A 21,641-nucleotide genomic window follows, 5' to 3' on the forward strand; every position below is an offset into this window, starting at 1 on the left:
ACTTTAATTTTTGAATTAACTTATTTTCGTTAAATTAAAATTGTTTTCAACATATAACAGGAACACCTCGTTCAACAATTTCAATTTGCATTTATGAGAAGTAAACAAACCTGATATCGTGAACAAATTCAATAGAAATTGAGACTGATTTTTTGTATAAAGCACGAAACTTTTCTTACGTCCTGATAAAATCAGTTGGCAGGCTTAATTTGGCCTGCGGGCCGACTTTGCCGACCCCTGCAATAGATTAACCACGGGGATGAAGCATTTGCTTTTTTCATTTTTGCTTGAAAATAGAGGACAAATACTTGTATGTGCGGAAATTTTCATGACTTGATATTAGTCGTGAGGTTTATCCGATTTATGAAGCGAAGAATGTACTAACTTTTGTATCGTCCCAAAAACTTTACACAATCGAAAATCTATTGGCATTTCATGAAGATGTCTGATTAACTCAAACAGAAGTTTCGCATTTTAAGATAAATATAAATAAATCAGAACTCACAATTGATATTTTAAAGATGTTTCGTGTACATTACATTACTTACCAGTTTTTGTCGAATACTACTCACAATTTCTTTTCTTCACTTCAATATTCCTCGTCGGCCATAAGGAAAAGCGTGGGGCTGAAAAGCAAAACCGCATTGCTGCTGGCCATTCCACCACGAATGGGATCATATTTTTTAAAGGCCAATAATTTATGATCGCAACCGTGCATAATAAATTATATTCTTGCACTACCCCACATCCCTAGCCTTCCTCCATCGCGCGGCGGGGCAGATTTTGCGAGGGATGGAAGAGAAATAAGTGACTTTTGGACGATGTTGAAGCGTTTAAAGAGGGAGAAAATAAGTGAACAGATAAAACAGGATCCCGAAAGGCATTCGAAAGAGACGAACGGACGAAAAATAAAAGCACTCTATCTTCCGTCCTCGCGTCGCCATTGGTCCGATCGATCCGATCCGTTCGTTCGGTTAAGACGGGTTCCGCGCATCCGCGCGACGGTGGTCACGATTTCGTGGAGGATTACGCGGAACCCGCCGGAATCTTCATCTTTCATCGCATTTCATTGTCGATCGTGGCGCGGGGTGCAGTCACCCGCCGTCGTTGTTGCGCGTCCCGGAACGGAGGGTCAACGCAAGGGGTGGAAAGTGCCCAGCACGAGACCGAATGCGGTCTGCACACCTTAATCCGTCGTGTGCTTTCCGTTCCGTCTTCGTCCGTTGGAGCTGCGATCCGAAACCGTGCTGAAGTTTCTTTCTTTTTCGCGCCCATCTTTTCCGCTGGTCTTTTCGGCGCAACGGTTGGCCCTTTCTCCCCGACTGGGAAGGTTTTCCGAACGGTTCTGATTGGTCCAGGCGGCGCTTGTTTGCTACTTCCTACCGTCCCGGGTTTGGGGGTATTCTACGATTTTCTTCGCCCCTCTCCAGGCGTTTCGTTGTTCGCGGGAAACGGGAAGCCGCAGGCAGACAATCGAAAATCCAATCGACTCGATCGAGCGGGTCAACTTGGGGTGCACGGATTGGGAGGCCGGAGAAACTGGATGGCCATGCTGAGTTGCAGCGCACACCTTCGGCGGCCATGGGTTGCGTCCTTCCTCCTTCCTTGCGGCGGAAAAAGGGCAGCGAACCGCCTGTGGCGCCTTGCATTCCGATAAGAACCTTAATGGAAAGAATCTGTTTTATGTTGGAGACGCCGCCAGACACCGCGAGACAGCTCACAGATCCGTGCGGGTATGCGTTTTCCTTCTTTCGCGTCCTGAGGGCCGGTGCGCCAAACACTTATCGGTCCTGACTGCTGCTGGGGTAACTGGCTGCCGGGTGCGGGGAAGTTTCAATGAAATGAAATATGCTTCCCAATTCAGTTGGTTAGGTGCACTTTCAGTAAATTTTTTTTCGGGAGTTCTAAGGAAAGAAAATATTAACTTGAGCTCGGAAAGATGGTGGGGTCAGTATTTTATTTTGAGAAAATATATTTTATACCAGTTAAAACAAGAAGTTTTGCTTGCTCGAATATCGGGATCGCTGAAGTAGAAATGTAATTAGCAGTAAGAAAACATAAAATGGTTCCCCGTGATTCATTGTGGTTGAAAAACAAACAAAAGCAACACATTCAAGCACATCTCTAATCCACCAATGATAGAAGGTGACGCACTCTGATGATTTATGAACAACGATTAGCGGAAAAACTTATGCCCTATCTTTAATGGGCCATGATCCATGCATCTCGTTGACGCTCCGGCGGGCATTTTGTGTTCACGATTTTGAGAGCACTGGCAACATATTCACCACAGACGGCTTATCAGCTTTAGTTTACGATGATGATACATTTCTTCAACCCGCTTCAAGGGACACTCTTTATATGAAACTATCAACCATCGCGGGGAAGTTCAATGTGGACGGGGTAACAATAAACGGATGATATTTTTATAGAGTCTATTACAATCTGTGAAGACTCAGACAATGTATGTTGACTGAAGATATATCGTTTTATAGATGATTAGAAAAATATGCTTTGTCATCTTCTTTTGTGAAAGTGATTCATAACTCGCAGCGTATGTCGAATCAGACAGAGAAATTATGGTTACTAGCAGTTGATGTATCAATGAAGTAATAAACTGTAAAGATACATTACCAAATAACGCATTAAGGTTGATTTGTATAAAATAACAAATATTCGACAAGATTTACACTGAATGAACTTTTTTTACAGATTTAATATAATCTAATTGAATTTAAGATCATTTTAATGTCTGATCAAAGCAAAAGTCATTCTATTTTTCTTTACATTATTTACTACTACTTTGGCACAAGATGCGAATTTTGCATCAATTTTAAATACGAAAGTTTTGGTTATCTTTCCCATTATCCGTATAATGTGCTGATAGAGAATTTTCGTAATGTGATATCCTGTAGGATTAAAATTTTTATTTATACTGTAGGGTTTGGTGTAAATGTTAATATTACTTTCCAAATTCTGCATTCTTAGTTACAACATTTTCAAATAATAATACCATAACAAATAAAAGTTTTACGTGGTTAATCGTTACTACTTCTTAAAACTATTCTAAACCATATTTCGAATAAATTCTAAACTCATCAAAAGTTTTTCAGAGTTGGATTTTGTTTTATTAAAAAGCTACGTTTCTAAAGTAAGTCAAATATGTAAAAAAATAAAACTTACAAAAATGCATCTACAGTTTATTCCTATGCTACGCATTTATAATAGGCTTTCGAAACTGATAAAAATAGGTTACGCTAAAATTTCTTAATTCAGAAATTGTTATAAAGGAGTAACCAAACTCCATTTGTTTCGTATCCATATGATCATATAACAACACCTGAAGATGTCATTTGAGGTGGTTTGTTCATTAACACGTTTCCAAAATGTTTCAAAAGAATATGACTTATAAACACGATTGACAACAGATCGTTTTAAAAACTTTGATCGATTGCCTTCCTATGAGCTTCATGAGCAGAAAAAGTACTTTTACATAAACCCAATGGTTTACCACAGTTCAATAAATTTACCATTTGCCGCACCATCAACGAGAGCGCCCCCAAAAGCCATGTGCGTAATGGGTGACTTTCCTTGGATGTTTCCGAAACGGAGAAGTTTGCGATCAGATGATTAGCCGTCAGGTAGTCTCGATTACCGTTCGCGCGCACAAACGAGCGCAAACGAGCAGCGAAGGTGCCAACGGAACACATGTCACCTGTCAGGGCCGGTGGAGACAAGCAGACAAACAGTCGGCCGGCGAGATATTTATCGAGCGTCTGATAGCGATCTCGCGCCCGGATCACGTTTCGTCGCGTACCGGTGGCGCTTTCCGTGACGGCTCATCACGCCAAGATGCGACAGAGGGAGGCGAAAGCAGACATTCAATTAAGAAAAAGCAGAAACAAACGGTTTGCTTTTTTTGCTTTATATTATTGCACAGTGGCACAGTGTCCCGTGTTTAATTGGCACTTGACTTGGGACATTTTTTTTCACATTCGAAACACGCACGATCGGGTTTGGACGTTTTCCACGACGATATGGACAACAGTAAAGTACAATGAACCCTGGTGCGGTTGGTAGAATTCAGCTGCCCAGTGAAGCGATAAGGTACGCAGGAGGCCACTTTCAGGTGCCCGGGACGCTAAACTACACTATGCAAAAACATGCCAAGAACAGGAAGTTTGGCTACGTACTTGACGGGGGCAACCCGTAGATTCGCTTCGGTGGATAATTGTCAACATGAACCATGGTTCACTACCTGCGACCATAAACCATAAACCACTATCCACCGTCTGCAAGCACGCGGAGCCATCCATCCGGTACTCGTTTTGGCCGTTTTGGAGCACGTTTGGGGGAGCTTGCTGCTGCTGCTTATCATAATGCCCAACGCTCGTTATGTGCCGGCCGAGCAAGACCCGGGGGCGGAAGTTGTTAAAAAATGGACCCCTTCCTCTAGGACTCCTTCGCCGACTAGTGCGGGGTTGATTGCATTGTATTTTAACCCGCTCGTAAGATATGCTGGTAGCCCCGGATCGGTTGACAAGGCTCGTTACGGTTCTGACTAGCACCCGAACAACCCCCGACCCATATAGTTTCAAGTGTAGTGCGCCGTGTTGTGGCTAGCTCGCTGCTAAATTTGTCCACTATCAGCACGTGGTGTGGCGTTTCGTCCGATAAGGATTCGTTAACGGCAGCAAGAGTCAACCCGGTTGCGGGCGGCGGCGTGTGCTGGCCCTGCGGCATATCTTCCGGCAAGACCCGACTGACTCATGCCGGCAACCCAGGCAGGACGATAACGACCACGCGGGCACGAAACAATCGACGCTACATGGAAGCCCCACGGCACGACGTCGACGTTGTTGTCGGATGCGCGGGTGCACGATAAGAGATGAGGCGGCACGTTATGAGTGGCGGCCGTCTGCTGCCTTGCTTTTGTATCGAAGCACGCACGAAAATGAGGAAAAATATACTGGAGTAGAAGGGTTTTACCGGCTACTCTTTTTTGAGCCCACCGATATCTTTTACCCGGCGAAGAAAACGATTTTTCGAAACGTTCGTGGTGGCTTTTATTCCGATTATATTCTCTCTCTAGAACCCGATCACAATCGGAAGAAGAAACGATCTGCTTTTAGGATGGAATGGCTTTCCGCCTCTCTATCACGCGCTTCGATCGCTAATACCAACGTGATCGCGAAAACTGAACTGTGATCTTTAAGCGGAGCACGAGAGAAGCTAACATTTCTTATTTCTAAGAGTGCACGGAATTTTTCCTTTCATTTTATGTGTCTCGCGACCAATCGCTGACTCGGTATCTTAATTCCAATTTATGTGTCTTTGATGAGCGATTCGGATGCCATTTGTTTCGCTTCAACAGCTTTTGGGTGAAGCAACTCGGAGGAGAAGGACTTGGCGTGTACATAAAGATGAAAGGGACGAGAGGAGCTACGTTTGAAAACGATTCCTTGGTTTTTAGAGCGAAAGGATTATATCATGGGGTGGTCAACTTGTTTGTGTTAGTATCAAAATTCAAATTGAATAGAAATAGATTCGATGTAGACCGATATATGATCTGTGAGGTTCGAACATTGAATAGAGTTTTATGTGCTAAACAATTGAGAGTAAAGTTGGAGCTATTCAGTTTAGTAAAAATGACGAACAAATTGCTTTTGTTGCATTTTAAATACGCTTCTATGAATTAATACATACATAAGTGAATTAAGCGTACATCGAAGGCCAATACCATTGTGGAGCTCGCCACTAGTTCACAAAATTATTCAATACTGAAATGTTCAATGTAACAAAATATTTTCTTCATAAAACTATTAGATGTAATGCATGCTATCCTAGGTTCATTCAGGCACCTAACCCTAAATAGTTTAAAAGGTTCTATCAAGAAATTACCTTCATAAATTAAATAACACGCCATATGGAGGTGTAAAGAGAGTTGTTAAGATCTGATTTTAATATTTGTTCCTGAGAATAATGATCAATTATGTAAAGAAATGTATATATCCAGGAATAACACGTAGAATCGGCTCACGCTGAATTTTGCAATTTACTCATAGCTTATCTAACTAAACAGTTTTTTGGGGATTTAAAAAAACAACCTTGATACTGGACTTCTAACTTATTGTTTATTTTTACAATTTTTGCTAATCTTTTTTTCTTTTTCTAAAGGATTTATCTTTTTAACGTACAAACGTAAATTTTTCATCGAACATATGCTACGAGCGTCACATTCGTTAATCATCGATTGGCACAGCAGAATATTGTTATAAAAATTCTTAAAACACAAAGGAAAAAATTCCCTTGTTAGGAATAAGTTGTTTTGTCTGTTGTAAATAGTTCCGATTGAAGCATAATTAAAAAAAAAACCCCAACAACTCTTTCCACCATCAACAAGCAGCTGATGGGGTTAATGGGTTATCCTTCCATCGTCACGACACGATGGTAGCTGGTGTAAAAATTAGGCAAAAAATTAACACCATTAGTCAAACCGTAAAACTGTACCATCGACGTACCACCCGCGATGCAGGTGCAAAGGTTGCATGGGGAGGGCGAAACAACCGAAACACGGGGTCGTGAAAATAGTTCACATTCCAGGGCACGACATGAATTTGTCTTCGCTATCTTTAGCACCATTTTTCCCTTCATTCTCAAGCGTGCATGCACGGTTGTATTTTCAAGGAACAAAAACAACCTCCTCTGTTCCTCTGAACTGTACAAGTGATAAATGTTTTCATGTGTATGTTTTTTCTTCTCTCTCTTTCTTTTTATTTTGTCTCTTTCCCATCGATCGCGATCATTTTCCCCCCATTTTTCCGGTGATACGCACAGAATAGCCTGACGACGAGGGCCTGGAAGCTGCCAGGATCATGTTTCACACGTCTGCCGCCTACTCCGACATGACGGCAGCGGTGATGGCCACGGGGAACTCCGGCTCCTATCATCAATCGGCGGCGGCAGCGGCAGCGGCGGCGGCCGCCAACACCCCCGTCTACGTCCCGTCCAGCCGTGCCCTGCCCCACTCCCAGTACGGCGCACATTCGGCGAACTTTTCCACCCAGAATGGCTGGCCAACGGACGGTTTCGGTAAGTTCCGCGGCTCGGGAAGGATATCGCAATGCACGCCGGGGCGCCATTTTTCGTTTCTCAAATGCGAAATAGAAAAGCATACACTTCGTTTTCACGATCGACGCGATCGTGGGTCGAAGTTGCGATCGTGTTTGTAACGGTCGCCCGATTGCGTGTGTATTTGCGATTTTCTGTGCGCTGCACAATCTCGTCCGCCATTTTCTTACTTGACCATTTTGTTTTACCTTCTCCCCGTTCTTCACGCGCTCATTCTCTCCCTCTTTCTCTCTTTCTCGCTTTCTACATCCACTGACCGCGCCAACCTCGATACACACGCAACACACACACACACACACACGCACATATACACACAAACAGGGTCGACGCACACGCAACTACCGCCGCAGTTCTACGCGCAAAACGTCATGATGGGCTCGTGGCGCGCCTACGACCCGACCGGATTCCAGCGCACCTCGCCATATGGTAATTTGAAAAAGGTAATGAACCTAGCGAATAAATCAAAACTAAACCACACTCTTTCTCTTTCCCCTCCCCGGTATTGCCGTTCTCTTCCCTTCGTGACCCTTTTGCAAATCGTGGCGATGGCTCCACATATTCACAAAAAAAAAATAAACACACACACACACACACAAAACATAAACATAAAACTTAAATCAATCTAAATAAATCACACAAACTTCCCTCCGGTGCTGTCGCGTGCGCGCGATCGCTTGGTCCCGGAAACTCATGTTCATGATTCGTGCGGCCGTATGGGACGTAATTTTCCCCCGACCCGAACAATTTTCCATTTGCGCGAACCGTGCACAAATGGGGCCGACCTTTGCGGCCGTTTGCGCTGGTCCGGGAACTTGGAACCAATCACGTCCGTCACACACAATGACACTCGGTACGCGAACCGGAACCCACCCGCAGACAGCGCCATGGAATTCCAATTCGGCGAGGGAAGAGAATGTGTGAATTGTGGGGCCATTTCAACACCGCTCTGGCGTCGGGACGGCACCGGTCACTATCTCTGCAATGCATGCGGGCTCTATCACAAGATGAACGGTATGAACCGTCCATTGATAAAGCCCAGCAAGAGACTGGTGAGTGTGAGTATTCCAATTTCTCTCTTTCACATAGTTTTGTTTCCTTATTACTTTTCGTGATGTAAAAGAAAAATACGTGATTTTGTGACTCGGGTCGGTGTGCCGGAGGAAGCGGGCTCGAGCTAGTTTCCATTTTTCCTGATCGAAAGTATCGAGTAAAAGACCAAAGGGAAAAGTTCGTATTCGTTTTCATGCAATGTACCCCTTGTATGCAACCGGTGCGTGTCCCGGCTGGAAGAGCTCGGCGCCGATAGCATTCTGATTTCAACTCCTACCTTTGCCTATGGTGTAATGATGTTATTTATTCAACAGAAGTAAGAACCTTTAACCTTTTCAAAAACATAGGAATGATAGAAGAATTATGTCTAAACCAATGAAAGGTTCACAACCAGCCTAGAAATATATATTGCACACTTTATTTTGGCTTGTGGATCTACCTTACACTTTTCATTAAAGTGTATGAAAATTACTTTAACCCCTTCACAGTCCTACCAAGTTGAGAAAATGGCTCAAAAAATTGGCACACTTTTTATTTACATTCTTGTATATTTTTTGGTCGAAAACAGAAAAAAAATTTAAAATTTGTTTTTTGATGTTCTTGATTAAATGATGGTCAGTTTGCTTGTGTGTTATTTGTGATTATGATTAACAATAATTTGCCGATAGTAAGCAAAAATGCCAATTTAAAATCACATCGATTAGTGTTAATTATATGCATAAAAATTAAGCCTGGATTGGGCAAAACTGTGAAGGGGTTAATGTAATATCAACTACTTTCATAATAAGAAAAGTATTTATGTTGCTAGTAATATTAGTTCGTTGTTTATATTTTGCATATTGGTGCATTGAAACCTCGTGATGCCATTGGAAACATCAAGTTGAGCATAGTCTTCATTTTAAGAATGATAAAAGTTCTGTCCATTTATTTGAATTTTTTGAATTTGGCAGTATTTGAATGAAATTTACTCAACTATGACTTAATCTCATTTTTCAAATATTTTCTGTTTCTGCTGAAACAGCTACTTTAAGTATTTGCTTTTTATGTAAGCAAATTTTATCCTCCGTATTATTTACGTTTTAAGTACATTTGAAGAATAATAGAAGCGGATTGGTAGTTTGCTGATGAACAAAAATAAATTTTAGACTTGCCATAGGTACGAGCTGAAATCAAAGTGCATATTGGTGTCGGGTTCTTGTTTGACTAAATTGTGCACAAGTTGCGCACAAGAAGGAGATTGCACGCAACCAGCCGCATCGTGCTAGTTTCCCCCTTTTGGTCTTTTACCGCCGGATCGGCTTCCGTGGCAAATGGCGGCACTCGTCGTGGCTCACACTCTCGGACAGTCTTGACTGATATGGGCCCGTTTTTTGGTTTTCTTCTTTGCTCTTTTCCTCCTCCTTCCCGCTCCCGTTCCTTTTCCTGTTCCATTTCCGGTTCGCTCTTCCAGCAGACCGCCACCCGTCGGCTAGGACTGTGCTGCACGAACTGCGGGACGCGCACGACCACGCTCTGGCGGCGGAACAACGACGGCGAGCCGGTATGCAACGCGTGCGGACTGTACTTCAAGCTGCACGGCGTCAATCGACCGTTGGCGATGCGGAAGGACGGCATTCAGACGCGCAAACGGAAGCCGAAGAAGGCCGGCGGCGGTTCGGGATCCTCGGCGGATGTGATGGCGTTGGTGGGTGGTGGTGGTGGCGCCGGCAAGAAGGACGACGGACTCGGTGGTGAGGGTAAGTTTATGTCCTTAACTAGTGAGTGCTGGTCCTCAACAGGTGGATTAATTCGTGTTCTTCTTATTTGTGTTTTTAGGCCTTCTGCACACGGATCGGAATGGGAACTCGAAGAATCTTTCCGGCAGTCCCAAGTCCCAGAACCTCACGTCCCCACCGATTCGCTCGCTGCACATCTCCCCGCACCATGCACAATCGTACAACCTGCCAACGTCGCTCGGTGGAGCACATCACGGTGGCGGTGGATCTCTTGGGTCACTCGTCGGCAAGTACGACCTCTCGATGACACCGGGCAGTCTATCCGGCGTGATTCCTGCGTCTTCGGCCTCTTCCCACCAGCAGCACGCTGGTCTCAACTCGTCCCACATCTACACCACGTCCCAGCACCATCCAGCCAACAGCAACTCCTCGTCGGCCAACAACAACAACAACAACAACAACAACAGCTACGCCAACCACCCGAACGCCGGAACGAACTCCTCGGCCGGAGGGTCCACCGGCAACCTGGGTGGCCAGCTCGGCGCCAACACTCCCGGGGCACCTTTCGGGCAGATCAAGTCCGAGTCGAACCCGCAGCTCGGTCCCTCGACGACACCGACCTCGTCCATCGCGCCGTCCAGCAACGGCTACGGCGACTACATGAACAACTGCCTGCAGAGTGGCTATTTCGGAGGTGGCTTCGGGACACTGCACTCTCACCACAGTCCACACCACGTGTCGGCCGGTGGAGTCGGTGGTTCGGCGGTGAACGGAGCCAGCGCCCTGGCACACTCGCATCACGCCCATCCGCACCACCACCACCATCACCATCACCACCATCCGACGGCGGCCGATCTGGCCGGCTATCACCATCAGCACAACGTCATACAGGCCGCCAAGCTGATGGCGTCCTCCTAGGCATGGGGCTGGTAGGGTTAAGCAAGTCCACTCTAAGTTCCTCGCTTGTTCCCAACGACAGGTGGTTTTTTCCGGAGGGGTTTCACACCTCGGACCGCAATATAGACCGTAAGCTAAGGGTAGCACTTTAGTGTGAGCAAGAATAAGTAGAGCTTGTTCTGTTTCTTTTTAAAATAACAACATAAAGTATTGCCACAATCTTCTCTTGCGACGCGTCTCGCAACGCAAAACGTAGCGTAGGGAAAGTGTTATGTGATCTGGCAAAGAAGGGCAACGGTTTCCAGCGTAACACGGATCGTACTGTTAGAACAAATTAGAGCCCATGACAAGCAGCCAGGGCGGGGGATGGGAGGTGTCCGCTTCCTACAGTATTTTAATGGTCTCTAGTTTTATTTAAGAATAAGTGGGAAATGCATTGAATAGGACTTCGGAATAGCAAACATTGGGGGAGAAGAAGCGATTAAAATCGTTCGAACGTAAAACCTAGTGGACTGTGTAAATATTGTGAACTCCAGCAGAAATAGGTAGTAACTTAAGACTAGGAACGAGTAGTTTACGGAGCGAACCGCTAGGAAAAGATTCCCATACGCTACCGTAACCCATTCTAGCCGGCGTCCCTTGAAGCGCTGGCAAAGCGTGCACATGTTGCATTCCTTTTAGAACAACACAGCAAATATGTAAGAAAAGAAAAAGTACCATATAGCATTTTGTTTTTTTTTTTAAGAAGCGTAGTGAAAGGGAACGGCCCCCGCGGTGCAATTAAATCAAGGTTTGACATATCAGTAAGCAAGACATGGTTAGACACTTATTTAAATCAGCTTATCTACGTGGAGTTGTACTAGAGGACGTACTGTAAGGTATTGTATAACTGAAAGGAGTATTAAAAATAAAGCACAATTCGATAGAGCAAAGCACTGTTTGATTTACTGTTTGAAAATAAAAAAAACTATTTTTTATAATATATTTTAATTTAATTATGAAAAGCAGTTGCAATTTTACCTTCATAATATTTTTGGTAAGTGGTGTTCAATAATTAGGATTGTAGGTATCATTTTAGTGATGTAGTGATGAACGGGGTCCATATGCAACACAAAAAATAATATTCGTCTTGTTTGTATGCTTTTTAACAAATTCAATGTTACCCATGTAAGGTTCTTTTTTCCTAGAATCAATAAGTTTTTAGGAAAGCTCATCTCTGATTTTATCAGTTTTGTCTAACACCTCTTATTCAATAAATATAATGGACCAGCAATGTTCTTCTATTTCCCCTTAGAAAAATCGTTTAAGCTCGTACCTCGTTTTAGACTGAATAACGATTTTTATTCAGAACATCTAACAAGATAGGGTAAGTGCACCCATAGTGGAGCTAGTACCAATAGTGGTTGTAGTGGAATAAAATCCTAGCTCTACGCCGATATATATACAATGGAGTTATTTGTTCTTCTATGAAATGTTCTTTGATCTTCTGCGGAGTGTTAAAAAGATGAACCATCTTATTCCGTAATATATAAGCTCCAAAATTCATATTTTCTAAACAGGTTGTCCCAACATGCTGCATTCCTTAAGAACCTATAACGAATATCATGATTTCCTTAAGGCTATAAATCACTACAAAATCATTAAAACCATATGATTTCGCTTCTTACATACTCCAATATAATTGATTTATACGAACTTAGTGCATTTTAGCTTAATTTTATTATATTTTTATAGTTTTTACTATAGTGCCACTATAGGCACAAAAACCCAAGTTGTTCCTATAGTAGCCATAGATTTTTTCACAAGTATATTTTAGTTTTATTCCGGTTTTTGACCAATATTATCAGGTAAATTTAGTGATTTTATTCTGTTTCTACAAAATAAACAAAGCGGAACTGGAGAGAAGGCTCAGCAAAAGAAGCAGAGGAAAGAAAAAAGAAAGCGAGCGAAGGATACGCTATAATGCATATACTATAGTTTTAGCTGTAATATTCAGAGCATTTTTTATTAATTAAAATTGGACATATGTCGGTAAAACAATACAGTCTTTTCAATGACAACGCATTGGTCAAGGAGTATTTTACCATTCTTTTCGAAATATGCTTCAAAAATAGGTTATAGTCAAAATATATTCAAGTTTTTCGTACTACCACCACTATAGGAACACGATAGCACAACTATAGGAACCATACCACCATAATAGGAGCAACCAACTAGGAAGAAAAATACGCTTTTTTTCGTGTATTTTGTACGGTTTACGGCAAACATAGATGTTTTTCAGGAGAAAAGTTATGTTTCGATCATAATTGATTCAAATATGTAGAATATTGTGTTCTTAACACTCATAAATTACACCTATTTGGTATTTACAGTACTAAGTGCACCACTATTGGTACAGTTACCCTATATCAAACATGCATTATCAAGCAATGCAAGCAATCAGATAGACAAAACTGTGTAAGTTTTTTAACGCATTCTTTTAGTTCTATGCTTGATATATTCCGAACCCTTGTTGTTTTGATGCAAATACATGCTTGTTTGCAATTGATTTATTATAAAACATGTTTTTTCATTTATCCTTCGACTCCGATTGTATACCCGGCTGTCCTTTCATTATTTTGTTTTGGTTTTTAGCATTAATTTGTTTTTTTTTTAAAGTGTCGAATATCCCAAAGTAGGTCTAGGCCTCATTCCGAAGAGAGTTACTGTGACTGATAGATGGTCAGTAATTTTACCCATTTTCGTAAGACTGACCCCATTACAATTTGTTACTTTTCGTGCATTTAAGAATGTTGATAAATTATTTAGAATATTTTTGAATCAAACTTGAAGTACTAAATCCGGTAACAACTGTCTGTATAATTTTCTAGCTGTCTGTATGTGTCAATACACATTTTAAAGCTCATAAATAAAGGAATAAAGTCTAGTCACCTATCGTATTGTGCATATTATATTGTAAGGACAAAATAATTGACAAATTAAATGAAACGTACTTACTGTTCTTTCTATTTTCATATTCCATTAATACGTCAATGGAATAAATTGGTGCCTGAAAAAGAAAACACTAGCAGTTCTTCAATTATTTATGAGTACGAATACTAACTTGCGTTTCTCCTTGTTAAGGGCGGTTCAATTTATTAAGCGTATTTGGTAATAAAACTAGAACAAAAAGATGAATTGAGATGTGTCGTCATATCGTTATTGTTCCAATTACAACGATACAATAGTTACCATGCAGGCTGTACAACATCTATTATGTTTTTGTTTTATATCATGGTGCTCATTTTCTAATTTAATGAATTTACAACTATATTTTTGTTTCCGTGTGATTTAGTTCATTTGTTTCAAATTATACTATGATGTTTACCCTTTCTCGACATAAAAAAACACTCGTGGCCGATAAAGCGAAACAACCACCGGAATTGAACGTGGTGGCTTTATTTACTGCACGTTTCTTTCTTTCAATCGATTGAAACGGGCTTCCTCCGTGGCATTATTTATGGTGGATATTTACATTCAGTGAATATGCATCCCAATCACGGTCGCCCTGAGGACGCTTTCCCGCATCGACATGTCAACCTTTCAACGATAACAACGTCGTCGTCGTCGTCGTCGTCGTCGTCGCAGGACGAGCGTGACGTGTTGATTCTTCACCCTCGTGTAATCACACCAGCTTCGCTGGAAATATTTCTCCACTATGGCAAGACAAGAAAGACCGCATGTCCTGTCAGGGGTGAATCGAGCGAACGGTGGTCTGGGTGCCCGATCAACCGATAGTTATTTTACGCGCTTCGATCAAAGACCGATGCCAATTGATTGTCACTCGTCCTCGCGACGAAAACGATGTAATGTGGTGATTGCAGTGGTTTTGATTGCTTAAGGGGGTCGTTAAAGTGTCCATACAAAAAATATCTTGTTGAATGTTTACCACTTTGTTAGATATTAGTTTACTGTATTGCTTGTTGATGAAATTATTTTATTTAATGCCTTACTAAAAACCAATTTAAATTCCAGAAAAATTATGAATTCTGTAATAGACAAATGGTATTTAATATGACATTTTCGACGACTACCAAAGCAACGCATAAAACCTTCCCTATACCCTTCGCGTGAAAGAGGCTCTGGAATCTTGACAGGAAATGCTAACAAGTGTTTGGCATGTAATTGTCGTTGGTCAAATCGTTACACGCGGCGATATTTCCAGGCACTGGAAACCACTGTTGTTTCCGTGACCGGATGTACCGGGCTAGTGTGTGCCCCTCCCCGTCACTCCACTTCGGCATGACTTCGCGCTTAATCACCGACCTGGCAACCGAGCGAATTATGTGCGGTGACCCTCTTCCGGATTGGCATGTGCAAGTAGTGAGTAAACTTCTCCGATTTGACAAGGATAAGCACCACGGTCGACGGAATAGGGTTATGTTGGTCTTGAGAACGTGGCAGGTTTAGGCAAGGTATACCTTAAGTTATAACTTCTTCCTTGATAGGGGAAAACGGGAATCGGGTGGATCAGATTAATCGGAGTGCGACGAGTCGATGGGAAAGCAAACAGTGTTGAATAAATGATGTCCCGTGTTGCGGTTCCGCGAGGTTTTGGTCTTGGTCACACCTGTGGAATGGTCCCGGTCTGATCCGATATAAAAGCGTCGACCGCCGGCACCGCTGGGCGGTAGTGTAACTTTGGCATCCGGACGCAGGACAAATGTCCTCGGCGGTGCTCGTGTGTCGTGTGTGTGGCGATCGCAGCTCCGGCAAACACTACGGCACGGTGTGCTGTGACGGATGTTCGTGCTTTTTCAAACGGAGTATCCGCAAACGGGCCGTCTACACGTGCATCTGTAGGTGATCGCGTCGATCGCGAAGTTGTTGGAAAAGGTTTGATTCGGCTTTGTCGGTTGCAGCTGGCCAAGGTTGCTGCTCGGTGGATAAGGCTAGGCGCAACTGGTGTCCGTACTGTCGCCTGCACAAGTGCATCCTGGTGGGCATGAATGCGACGGCGGTACAGCAGGAGCGGGGTCCCCGCAAGAGTCGGAAAATGGTGACCCGCAAAGTAGTGCTGCCAAGAAAGTGCGGCGTGGATCGCGTGCAAAAACTGCCAACCAGCGGACACACGGGTAATTTGGCTCAAAGCCATTGAGATGTTGCGTGTGTGGTTTTTTCTGTTTTTGTTTTGCGGTTGATGCCAAAATGGCGTCGGTCTATTAAGTACGTGTCAGTTTATAAAATGAATTTTGCCTTCGATTTTAAATGCTTGGGTTTAAAAAAGGCGTTTTTAGAATCCAGTTGAACCTGGATTAGAATTAATTTGTTGCATTTAAATGATGACTAAAGTTAGGGCAAGTTGCAGGGAAATTCTGCTTTTTAGTGTTTAGATCTGCATATAAATAAAACAACTGATTTAGTTTATTTATTTTAAACAATTTACTTTAATAACACATAAGAATTATAATATTACATGTGTCTAAATCTATTTTCAATCCCATCTTTTTAATAGATCGTTTGGTTAGGTCTTGATTGGTTTTGATAGTGTCAACAAAGATCTTTTGAAATTTATGTTATCCGTGTAGTGTGCCCTGGACTTTTTCATGGAATATTTTTTTCAATTTTATGTATTCCGTAAGGCCAAATAAATTTAAAGTCTTAGTTGTTCTGTTCTTGACTCACTGTGCATTTGTGAAAATGGCGGTTTTTTTAAGCAAAAGCAATTTTATCGTATACATTATCCATCATGCATTGGTAATGTTAAGGGTCCAAAAAAAATGTTTGTCAAATACAACATGTTGAAAAATAAAGCAGGGAGTTGAGATTCAAAGTTCCAACACATCTAACAATCCGTGAAAACCTGTATCTTAACGGTGTAAGCAAAGTCTACAGGTTATGAATCGAACAATGGAGGGATAAGAATATATGCGCATTTCAGTCATCAGTGAAGACAAAAAAGGTATATCAGAACTAGTATTCAATGAAGACCGATAGTATAATTTAAGATAATGACCAGCTGTGCCCGATGTTCTGCTGTCGTTCATCAACCTAGTTGGTATGCATTCTGCCATTGGCATCCGGTCATAATAGCAATCCGTAGTGTGTTGTGTAATGATCGCTTCACTCTATCCCTATACCAACATTCTATGATAGTCCAAAGTGATTGAGTTATTGCTAACTGGATGCCTATCGACATCGTCGTCCATCTGGTTGATTTTCCGAGCAGCCCGGACACTGGGTACGGAAATTAGCACCAGGTGCGAGGGTACGGGGCAAAGGGAATACATTACAACGATTCGATTCGATGAACTCGCTCCAGCGACCTGTTTGCCAATCAATCTCCACTCGGTCGAAAGATAGGCCAACCGGTTCTGCGAATCCTAGCGACGAATGGAGTGTGCAATGCTCCCGGCATCGGCACGAAAAACGTCAATTTTCTTCCACTCGGTTGAGCGTGCCCTGCTGCATGCCCTGCTACTTCGAGCCGAACGCTTCTGCTTCGGTGGCAAATAATGCTAATCAAACAGAATCGCACCGTTTCCCGGTCGACCTCACCGGTCTGTACTCACCAGCCTCTTCCGTTCGGCCAGATGGGTTCTCGGTGCAGATTCTTTCCCAAGTGCTGATGGCGTGCATCCGGCAGGTGCGCCATAACGAACACTTTGCCATCTTCAGCCGGACGCAGCAGAACGAAATCCTTAGGCACGTCTGGTACGAGTGTTTTCTGCTCCGGGTGGCCAACTGGTCCATCGACATATCGGCCCTGGTCGATCGGTAAGTGTCGAGTCTGGCCTCGAAACGTCTTCCACCGACGCTGATGATGGTTTGCTTCCTTCCCGCACCGTACACCATGCCAGCTGCTGCGATGCCCATCTGCGTTCGGTGCTGGATGACATTCGGGCGCTTCGGGTGGATCTGATTGAAATATCGCTCCTTGAGACGCTGATTCTCTGCCGGAAAGGTTTGTCTGCGGGTCCTTCCCGTTTGCTCACTTTTAGCTCGGCCATGCCGGTTTCTAATGCAAACGTTTTCTTTCCTCCCCAACGCACGAACCCGGACAACAGAGTACGCCCAGAGCGAGCGGGAAGCTAATCAGCTGGAACAACTTGCCGAGGGGACCCTCGCTGCCCTCAGCCACTACAGTGTGCAGCGCTCGGAGGCGACGACGAGTGAGCGGGCACCCCCCACCGAGGGGGGTGGGAGAGCACGCCCACTCTACTGCCTGGGGCGCCAGTTTCGGTGCACGGGCACCGACTCGACTCGCCTCGAGCCGTATGCACTGCACGCCGGAACCACTTCCGAGAGGTCACCGGTGCGCCTGGGGAAACTGTTGCTCGGCCTGCGTACGGTGGCAATGCGCTTTAACGAGTTTTCCGTCCGTGCGATGCTCCGGGAGGTAATTAGTGACGAGGGGCTGACGATGGAGACCATCCTGGCGAAGCTGTAGGGCGAGTGTCTTAAATGCTTCCCGTTGCCTTGTTTGCGAACCGTTTGCAGCAGGAATCTAATTATTTACACGAAATGTTGCCCCAGCGGCCAGTTTTCCAGGGGCTGGCATTCTGTTTTCCACGTGGGAAAATGCAAATTTGGGTCAACACAGGAAAGAAAAGTGCAGCGTTTGCAGCCGAACCGGAGCTAAAAGGGTGGTTTGCGTAAAGGTTGCCCGTAATCTATTTAATGAAATTTAACTGGACCACACAAATGGAGGAAAATAATTATGAGAGAGGAACTGGAAAACCAGATTATGTATTCGTTTAGTGAGATTAGTTTTCAAATCACGCAAACGACCGAAATGTGCGGATGTAAATTTTACAAAATGTATTTCTTGAGTAAAGAAAGTTTAATGGAAGATAAATTTAAGTAAAATAACATTACAAAAGAAAACATAAAAAAATAGAAATTATACAAAGATATATCAGCCTAAACAAAATTACTACTAGCAAAACTAGTTTTAGTAATTCCTAGTTAATTAGAAGTTTTATTCTTTAAGCCAAATCCTTATATGCGTTTAAAATTTCTTGTTTATTTTTCCTTGGTTCTAATCAGATCCCGCTGCTCATTACATGTTAAACATTTTAATTTTTTAAATTGGATGCCATATTTGATCTCCCTTTAAGGACATTACTGTAGACTATTGATGCATGGAAATGGTATATTGTAGATTCAAACCTAGCATTTCATATGAAGATCTCATTTTTCACAATATACTAGATACTAGTAAATTATTGTATAAGAAAATTTAAAACCTGCGTTATATAATTTCTTTCGTTTTTCATATTCTCACATAGATGGTCAAAGGATATGATCAAAATGATAAATTTCTTTGCAATACAAAATTAGTTGGAACACAAGAATAACACAACGGGAGATTTTTTTTAAACTACTTATACGTTTGTTGTTTTCTTTATTTTCATCCAATAATATTCTCGACTATTGGAAAATATAAAATAATCTCTAACATCCATACAAACAGTGGCGTGTACCTCACCTTCCGCATCGACCGAAGTGGCGGAATCGTCGAACCTCTCGGTTCGCCTAACGTTCTCCCTCTATCTATCCGGTTTTAATGCAGTTGACGCCGGTAAATGCTATGCTAAACTCTGCCCCCCGTTTCGACGACTACACAGCACAAGATGATATAAATTTGTTTCTCTTCGAGATTCAGCTGTACATTGAACAGGAAGGAAGAAGACGGACTCCTCCGGTCAAAATATCGTGCGATGGAAAATAGATATATCTAGACTTTTTTGTTTGCACTTTTTTTGCATTTCATCCCCGGCTCCCATATTCAGCTCCCATCAGCTCGGTTCAAAGGTTCGTCTCCACAGAGAGATAGAAAAATAAAACACAACAACGAGTGGCGGTTTTTACTCCGCAAAATCCGCTCAACGGCTGTGTAAACAGAAAACAGTGCACGAACGGTGGAACAAACTTAACATCTTAACATGTTGCCTCGGACCCAGACCACCGCCCCAGAACATTGTTAAAGGGGAGGGCTTCGCTGTAAACACACATATTTCTGCTAGATTTTGCATGAAAAACAATAGTCAGCATAGGACCACAGCTTACGACCATGACTCTCAGTTTAGCAGGCGAGAAACGTGGTGCAATCTGCCTTTGAGTTGGAGTTTTTTTTCGTCTCGTGTACGTGTGTGTATGTGTAAGTATGTGTTACACTAGGTTTCCTAGAAAGACACATTCAGACTCAGGTTGACTTGCGGTGTTTCGTATCTAAACACTGTGCGCTATGCTACCTCCTCGCTTACACGATCGTGCCTAAGCTACGCTGGTGATGTTTATTTGACTTCACTCCGGGGCGCACATCTTCTGCTTGCGGAAGGGATATCGTCTACGTGCACGGAACGAGCAAGGTGCTGTACACAACATACAAATCTAGAAAGTAACACAGCTTAAACACACGAATATACCGTACGGGACGAGCACGGTTTGCAGAGGATTATGGCTCTGTCAATCTGTCAGCGATGGTTTACTTTTCTCGTCTCATCTCTGATTTCGTTCTTTTATTTGTGTGACATTTTCGTTAGCTTAAACTTTATCGATATAGTACATTCAAAGGCTGTCGCCTTGGCACCAGCTTCTCGTAGGAATTTTCTATATATTTTCTGATTTAAAGGAGCAAGTACCGTCCATCAATTTTTCCCAACTTATCTCAGCTCGTATCATTTCTGATAATCACCTTCTTGCTGTTTTCTGATTTGCTACACAGGGTTGTTTAAAAAAATATATTTTTCACTGGTAAAAAAAAGTACAGAGCGCTTTTTTTCCTTAAAGTAAGTACGATATTGTTTTCCGATAATGACTTTATTATTCTTCTTTTCATTCGTCGGCCTCGGGACAATCTTTTAAATCTTATAGCTCATTGAATTTGATCATTTGCCTTCGGGTTGGCATCTAAGACACGTACACAGCGACAGACACATCGATTAATTACACTTTTATTTACACAACACGGTTTGCATGGGGGAGAAACAAGATACAGTCTCTGCCAAAGGTCCTAGGGAAAGCGGAAAGAATAAGAGGGAAATGGGCGCCCCCTACCAAAGCTCGGGTACATTTTTCTGTTAATAGTTATTTTCAATTTCGTAACGATTGCTGTAAATGTACAGTACACGGATGGCGGAGCGAACCGTGCCCGCTTCGTTTCGAAGTCACGTTAGTCTGTTCTACCGGGGTTTTTCCTCATGTGTATGTGGCTGACAACGAACCGTAAATGCCTATCGTATCGTTACCGTAAATGCATACGATTATTGACCCGTTGGGAGTTTCGGCGGACGTACGACGGAAAGTAGAGGCAGGGGAGTAAAAAACGGCCCACTTCTTTTTGGAGGCAATATGGGACAAACTAATGAAAAATGAATCGAGTTGGAAAAACATAAACCCAGCAACATGTTTTAAATGTTGGTTACATCTTCCTCATGGATCGCAGAATGTGATGTTAAATATCCGATAAATGACATTCCAATGACCATGATATTGAAACACATTGTTTTCCTTAAGTATGGATCCCGTTTTTTATGTGGCCCCCGTTTAGATTTGTTGCCAATGTTATATTCATTACCCATAAAACATATTTCGATGAGAGATATGACACTTAACTGGGACAGTTTCGTGTGCCGAAAGATAAAATAATGTGTCGACCATTGGCAGACTTTTATCACCAAAAATGGTATGGCCCCAAACCGTGTGTCATCCAGCTCCAGTCCCGTGTTAATGACCGATTTTCCGATTGCCGAACACCGGCCGGATTCCCTTTCCGACCGGCCAGCAAGTGTGACTAATGTCTGACGTTAATCGGCATCTCCGGGGGTTTTTGTTTTTATCGTAACATCGTTTACCCGCTCGGCG

The 21,641-nt window shown here is 42.9% G+C and overlaps 2 protein-coding genes across 2 annotated transcripts; both read left to right on the top strand.

Moving 5' to 3' along the window:
• Positions 1–6,875: 6,875 nt before the first annotated feature.
• LOC131272373 (GATA-binding factor A-like) lies at positions 6,876–10,814 on the top strand. Its single transcript, XM_058274086.1, has 5 exons — positions 6,876–7,092; positions 7,453–7,557; positions 8,008–8,186; positions 9,632–9,917; positions 9,997–10,814. The coding sequence occupies exons 1-5, from the start codon at positions 6,876–6,878 to the stop codon at positions 10,812–10,814; spliced, it is 1,605 nt and encodes a 534-aa protein (XP_058130069.1).
• Positions 10,815–15,495: 4,681 nt separating this feature from the next.
• On the top strand, positions 15,496–18,222 carry LOC131259959 (retinoic acid receptor RXR-beta). Its single transcript, XM_058261581.1, has 5 exons — positions 15,496–15,631; positions 15,695–15,820; positions 17,348–17,549; positions 17,633–17,736; positions 17,840–18,222. Exons 1-5 carry the CDS (start codon positions 15,496–15,498, stop codon positions 18,220–18,222), a joined length of 951 nt encoding a protein of 316 aa, XP_058117564.1.
• The last annotated feature ends 3,419 nt before the right edge of the window (positions 18,223–21,641 follow it).

Source organism: Anopheles coustani, chromosome 3, assembly GCF_943734705.1.
Source record: "Anopheles coustani chromosome 3, idAnoCousDA_361_x.2, whole genome shotgun sequence".
Classification (NCBI taxonomy): domain Eukaryota; kingdom Metazoa; phylum Arthropoda; class Insecta; order Diptera; family Culicidae; genus Anopheles; species Anopheles coustani.

Coding starts and splice junctions, on each gene's coding strand:
- LOC131259959 (XM_058261581.1), top strand. CDS start 15,496: ATGTCCTCGGCGGTGCTCGTGTGTCGTGTGTGTGGCGATCGCAGCTCC. Junction 17,550..17,632: donor ATATCGGCCCTGGTCGATCG/GTAAGTGTCGAG, acceptor ACACCATGCCAG/CTGCTGCGATGCCCATCTGC. Junction 17,737..17,839: donor GCTGATTCTCTGCCGGAAAG/GTTTGTCTGCGG, acceptor CCCGGACAACAG/AGTACGCCCAGAGCGAGCGG.
- LOC131272373 (XM_058274086.1), top strand. CDS start 6,876: ATGTTTCACACGTCTGCCGCCTACTCCGACATGACGGCAGCGGTGATG. Junction 7,093..7,452: donor CTGGCCAACGGACGGTTTCG/GTAAGTTCCGCG, acceptor ACACACAAACAG/GGTCGACGCACACGCAACTA. Junction 8,187..9,631: donor CCAGCAAGAGACTGGTGAGT/GTGAGTATTCCA, acceptor TCGCTCTTCCAG/CAGACCGCCACCCGTCGGCT.